This window comes from Piliocolobus tephrosceles, chromosome 4 (assembly GCF_002776525.5).
Source record: "Piliocolobus tephrosceles isolate RC106 chromosome 4, ASM277652v3, whole genome shotgun sequence".
In the NCBI taxonomy this organism is placed as follows: domain Eukaryota; kingdom Metazoa; phylum Chordata; class Mammalia; order Primates; family Cercopithecidae; genus Piliocolobus; species Piliocolobus tephrosceles.
In genome coordinates this window covers 37,443,770-37,450,421 of record NC_045437.1, presented here as the reverse complement: position 1 = coordinate 37,450,421, position 6,652 = coordinate 37,443,770, and the positions used below count along the sequence as shown (strand labels likewise).

The 6,652-nt window shown below is 47.5% G+C and overlaps 1 protein-coding gene across 4 annotated transcripts in view; it reads right to left on the bottom strand.

Annotated features, from left to right (window-relative positions):
- EGFLAM (EGF like, fibronectin type III and laminin G domains) overlaps positions 1-6,652 on the bottom strand; it is a 199,471-nt gene that overhangs the window by 48,361 nt on the left and 144,458 nt on the right. For all 4 annotated transcript variants that reach the window (XM_023216574.2, XM_023216575.2, XM_023216576.2 and 1 more), the window contains one exon: positions 5,626-5,770. In XM_023216574.2, the coding sequence (XP_023072342.2) occupies positions 5,626-5,770 (145 nt within the window). The remainder of the gene's footprint in view (positions 1-5,625; positions 5,771-6,652) is intronic.

Below are 6,652 nucleotides of genomic sequence, written 5' to 3'. Positions count from 1 at the left end.
TGTCGCCCGGGCTGAGCCATCTTGGCTCACTGTAACCTCTGCCTCCCAGGTTCAAGCTATTCTCCTGCCTCAGCCTCCTGAGTAGCTGGGATTACAGGCATGTGCTACCACGTCCAGCTAATTTTATATTTTTAGTGGAGACTGGGTTTCACCACGTTGGTCAGGCTGGTCTCGAACTCCTGACCTTGTGATCCACCCGCCTTGGCCTCCCAAAATGCTGGGATTACAGGCATGAGCCACCACACCTGGCCTGGTCATTCTTTTTTTTATGACCAAAATATCTCATTCATCTGCATTATAGGATAAGGAAGGGTGTCAGGGAAAGGCACACTGCCAGAACTTATAAAATGTTCAGAGTGTAAGACTCTGAAACATAATTATGATCCTTTAAACTTCTGTTACCAGCAAGTGGAAAATCTGATCATTGTTTTATCTTTTCTGATGAAGAGATAAGAATCATTTGTAAATAGCGGACTGAACACAAGCTAGGTTATGGGTTTTCAGGGTCAGTTTGCCAGCCAACTGTTTTTACACTGTTTGCCAGCCACTGAGCTGCTTTCATTAGATGAGTTAAACGTCCTCTTGGCTTCTTTCACCAAGATTCTCAGAATTGACTTCTTCTGGATCCTATCCTGGCCCTTCCAGTTTTGTTCCGTGATCTGGGGCCACAGCAGGAGGCTGACGGCTCAATCCTTTTCTAGAGCATAAAGTGCCTGGTAGGGGTGGGTGGCTACTTTGCTGCGCCCTTCGCAAGATCCCCGGCAATAGTCTTCAAACCTGGCTTCAGATGAAGGTTGCCTTCTGATCCCTGGAGCTTGCTTTGCCTGCCTCTACAGAGAAATGGAAGAATTCACATTCTCCCAGGGCAGCCCTTAACAGTTTGGGATGAGTCTGAGGTATAATTTACACTCCAGAGCTCCTCTACTGGATCAGGCAGAAACCATACTCTGAAAAACTTGGCCTGAGATCTCACTCTTGCTGATAACCTCTTCTTCCCTGTCCGTCTCCTCTCTCTCAGCAGTTTCTCCTGGGAGCACTTTCTTAACACATCACTTGCACAGGACTCCACATCTCAGGTCTGTTGCTGGGGAATCTCACTTAAGATAGAATCACTGTCTCTCAGGACAGCTTATTAAACAGCCACACCTGTGGTCCTACTTGACAACTTGCTTAGCAAGTCTCGCTAGTATGGAGGCAGTCTTCAGCCTGAGTATCCATAAAGCTACATGCTTCTTGCAATTAATTCCTTTTTCAAAAAAAGATGGTGATATGGCTTGGCTGTGTCTCCACACAAATATCATCTTGAATTGTAGCTCCCATAATCCCCGTGTGTCGTGGGAAGGACTCGGTGGGAGGTAACTGAATCATGGGGGTGGTTACCCCCATGCTGTTCTCACGATAGTGAGTTCTCATGAGCTCTGATAGTTTTATAAGGGGCTTTCCCCCCTTTGCTCAGCACTTCTCCTTGCTGCTGCCATGTGAAGAAGGACATGTTTGCTTCCCTTCCACTATGATTGTAAGTTTTCTGAGGCCTTTCCAGCCATGCAGAACTGTACGTCAATTAAACCTCTTTTCTTTATGAATTACCCAGTCTCGGATATTTCTTCATAGCAGTATGAGAATGGACTAATACAGATGGGGTCTGACTATGTTACCCAGGCTGATGTGCAGGGCTATTCATAGGCTCAAAGATGACTCACTGCAGGCTTAACCTCCTGGGCTCAAGCGATCCTCCCTCCTCAGCCTCCCAAATAGCTGGGACTACAGGCGTATGCCACAACATCTGGCTAATTTTTCTATTTTTGGTAGAGATGGGGTTTCACCATGTTGCCTAGGCTAGTCTCAAACTCCTGAGCTCAAGTGATCCTCCTGCCTTGGCTTCCCAAAGTGTGAGAATTATAGGCATGAGCCACTGTGCCTGGCAATTAAATTAATTCTTTTTTTTTTTTTGAGATGGAGTCTTGCTCCGTAGCCTAGGCTGGAATGTAATAGCGCAATCTAAGTTCACTGCAACCTCTGCCTCCCCGATTCAGGTGATTCTCATGCCTCAGCCTCCTGAGTAGCTGGGATTACAGGCGCCTACCACCACCCCTGGCTAATTTTTTAATACTTTTAGTAGAGACAAGGTTTCACATGTTGGCCGGGCTGTTCTCGAACTCCTGACCTCAAGTGACCCACCCACTTCAGCCTCCCAAAGTACTGGTATTGGAGGCATGAGCCACTGCACCTGGCTCAATTAATTCTTACATTCATTACAATCATAGAATCTTGAGATTAACAAAAAATATAAAAACTCGTGGCCGGGCGCGGTGGCTCAAGCCTGTAATCCCAGCACTTTGGGAGGCCGAGACAGGCGGATCACGAGGTCAGGAGATCGAGACCATCCTGGCTAACACGGTGAAACCCCGTCTCTACTAAAAAAAAAATACAAAAATCTAGCCGGGCGAGGTGGCGGGCGCCTGTAGTCCCAGCCACTCAGGAGGCTGAGGCAGGAGAATGGCGGGAACCCGGGAGGCAGAGCTTGCAGTGAGCTGAGATCCGGCCACTGCACTCCAGCTTGGGTGATAGAGCGAGACTCCGTCTCAACAACAACAACAAAAAAACTCGTATAATTCAAGCTCTCACTGGCTGTTGGATTCCTGCTACATCCCTAACAAGAAGTTTAGATAAGTTACCCCTTGAACACCCCCAAAGATATCCCCCTCTCCTGAGGTAGTCTGTTGCACTTCTGTCCTTTTATTAGGTGAAGCTAAATTCGACCTCTTGAGGCTCATCTCATTCAGCTTCGGCCTTGGGGGGTCCATGGAATAAATCTTCCTTTCCCAAGGCTCTTTCTGTGACTCTATAACGAAAAACCACCTTGCATGCCTTCATCTTCTCTTCTCCAAACTAAACATTGCTCCTTCAATCAATCATTGAAGAGATTTCAAGTCATCTTCCAGTTTGGGTGACTACCCCTGGAACTGCTCCAATCTGTCTGCAGCCTTCTTAGAATGTGATCCAGATGTGAATGCAATCCTTTCAGAGGATTAGAGTCACTATCCGAGTCACTAGAAGCTATCACATAGTCAACAGAATAGAATAAGATCATCACCTCCCTTTTTTAGATGCTATGACTCTGTTAACACAGCCTATAATTTCTTTAGCTTATTGTTACCACGTGACCCTGTTTGTTTTGTTTTTATTTATTTATTTATTTATTTATTTATTTATTTATTTATTTTGAGGCGGAGTCTTGCTCTGTCGCCCGGACTGGAGTGCAGTGGCCGGATCTCAGCTCACTGCAAGCTCCGCCTCCCGGGTTTACGCCATTCTCCTGCCTCAGCCTCCCGAGTAGCTGAGACTACAGGCGCCCGCCACCTAGCCCGGCTAGTTTTTTTTGTATTTTTGTATTTTTAGTAGAGACGGGGTTTCACCGTGTTAGCCAGGATGGTCTCGATCTCCTGACCTCGTGATCCGCCCGTCTCGGCCTCCCAAAGTGCTGGGATTACAGGCTTGAGCCACCGCGCCCGGCCCCTGTTTGTTAACAGTTATGGAACTTCCCCTGTTTTAAACAATTAGACATTTTCACAGGCTTCTATTGTAGCTTCTCCATTCTGTCTTCATGTTAGTATTTTGCACCCAAGCTAGAAGTTTCTTTATTCCTATCAAACTAACTTTTATTATGTTAGGCCTATAGTTCTGGCACTGCTGTAGTTCACTGACCCTGTCTTTTTCTTACCTAGCCATCAGAGCATGAACAGTCTCCCTGGATTCGCATTTACTAAATTTGAATTCTTGTTCCTTTGGAATCACTGGGATCCAGATTAATGAGATATTTTCTTCTATATTTTGGAAGGCAGGGTGTCAGCAAGGCATAGCCCTTTATATCAGGGGTCCCCAACCATGGCCACGGACCCATACCAGTCCGTGGCCTGTTAGGAACCAGGGTGCACTGCAGAAGGTGAGTGGCGGGGTGAGCGAGCATTTCCGCCTGAGCTCTGCCTCCTGTCAGATCAGCTGTGCCATTAGCTTCTTAGAGGAGCACAAACCCTATTGTGAACCGCACGGGCGAGGGATCCAGGTGACACGCTCCTTCTGAGACTCTAACCAGGCCTGACGATCTGCGATGGAACACTTTCATCCTGAAATCAAACGCCCGCCCTGGTCCATGGAAAAACTGACTTCCACAAAACTGGTCGCTGGTGCCAAAAAGGCTGGAGACCACTGCTTTATATAATGTGCCTTGCTGGCAAAGAGTAGAGAGGAGCCCAAGCAGGGAGGAAGCTGTAGACATATAAACAAAGGCTTTCTTGCTACATTTTTCCTTGGAGAATACAGACACCTGCCTGATTATAATTATAGGCTCAGTTCCTTGGCAGGCTGCTAATCCAAACTGTTTATTCTGAACATAGTCCTAAAATTGCCCAGACCAAAACAAATATGTGAATACTAGGTGATTTGCTAAGTAGCCCAACGGTCCAGCTTTTTCTTTTTTTACCATTTCCTATAATTACGGACCCCCCTCAAAGGTAGATGAACAGCTTATTCCTGCATTTTGAACCAAATGAACCTTTCAAGACTATCTTCTGAAGCCACAGGATTGCAACACCCCTGTCCTAAAAGCAAGCTTTGTGTTTGACACGAATAATGGCCTCTAGGCTGGGTGTGGTGGCTCATCCCTGTCACCCCAGCACTTTGGGAGGCCTAGGTGGGAGAATTGCTTGCGTCCAGGAGTTCACGACCAGCCTGGGCAACACAGTGAAACTCTATCTCTACAAATAAAAATAAAAAGAAAGAAATTAGCCAGACATGGTGGCACATGACTGTAGTTCCAGCTGCTTGGGAGGCTGAGGTGGCATGGTTTCAACCAGGGAGGTAGAGGCTTCAGTGAGCCATGATTCTGCCACTGCACTCCAGCCTGGGGGACAGAGTGAGACCCTCTGCCTCCAAGTAATAATAGTAATAATGGGTTCTATTTTTCCAATATGGGCCTTCTTCTACCGCTGGCTTTGATGTACTTAGGAAAGGGAACATATCCTTGGGCACAGGCCTGCAGCATGAACCTGTGCACCAACAGCAATGATGCTTGTAAGTTGAATTCTTCTCTTTGGTAGATGTGAGGTGGGTGTGTGTCCTGAAAGCTCACCTGGCGTGCAAGACCACTCAAGAGGCCGGGAGCGGTGGCTCAAGCCTATAATCCCAGCACTTTGGGAGGCCGAGACGGGCAGATCACGAGGTCAGGAGATCGAGGCCATCCTGGCTAACATGGTGAAACCCTGTCTCTACTAAAAAATACAAAAAACTAGCTGGGCGTGGTGGCAGGCGTCTGTAGTCCCAGCTACACGGGAGGCTGAGGCAGGAGAATGGCGTAAACCTGGGAGGCGGAGCTTGCAGTGAGCTGAGATCTGGCCACTGCACTCCAGCCCAGGCCACAGAGCAAGACTCCATCTCAAAAAAAAAAAAGACCACTCAAGAGCACATCAAAGGTCTGTTGCATGGGTTCACTGTGAGAAATAGGCCTCACTAAGCCCATCCAGAACTTGAATCTTGTAGACGCTGCCACGGCTCTGTGCAGTGAGCCCCTCTCAGGAGGCTCATGGTGAGTGGTACGTGGGGTGGGCAGGGTGTGGGGCTCATACTTACCTGAGACTGGCCTGTCACCGGGGTGCCGTTGTTCAGCTGCAGCAGCCCATTCTGCCCATCTCTGTAGAGCATAACTGTGTGCCAGCCCCCCAGTTTGATTTTGGTCTCACTTACGATGATGGCAACCCCAGTTCCACAATTAAACCTGTTGGGGAGAAAAAGGAAAAGAAGATTCTTTGATGAACCAGCTCATTATGTTTTCAGACTCCATGGACATCACTTCCAGGTCAACAGCTCCTTTCCGAGTCAGTCTGTTCAGAGTTATGTTTATGAATATCAAGTGCTGTTGAAATCAATACAGGGAAGAACTAGGCACCTCTTCCTGGGGACAATCTCCATCTAGTTATCTTTCATCTGCCCATAGGACCTTTCAACGTAGGGCCTTTGTTAGCCTGATTTTTTCTGCAACTTAGAAAATCATGGGCATTTGCGTACTGTGCTAGCTACCTGCATGACGGGATCTGTACTCCAAGCCTCAGCATCATGCAGTATTCCCATGTAGCAAACCTGCGCACGTACCCCCTGTATTTAAAATAAAAGTTGACATTAGGCCAGGCATGGTGGTTTATGTCTGTAATCCTAGCACTTTGGGAGGCCAAGGTGGGCAGATCACCTGAGGTCAGGAGTTGACCAGCCTGACCAACATGGTGAAACTCCATCTCTACTAAAAATACAAAGATTAGCTGGGCGTGGTGGCAAGTGCCTGTAGTCCAGAGGCTGAGGCAGCAGAATCATTTGAACCCAGGAGGCAGAGGTTACAGTGAGCCAAGTTCACGCCACTGCCTGGGCAACAGAGTGAAACTCTGTCCCAAAAATAAATAAAAATAAAAATTACAAGTTGAAATTTTAAAAAACTGGGCATGGTGGCCCATGTCTGTAATCCCAGCACTCTGGGAGGCCGAGGCAGGTGGATCACTTGAGTTCAGGATTTCGAGATCAGCCTGGCCAACATGGTGAAATCCTGTTTCTACTAAAAATACAAAAGTTAACTGAGCATGATGGTGAATGCTTGTAATCCCAGCTACTC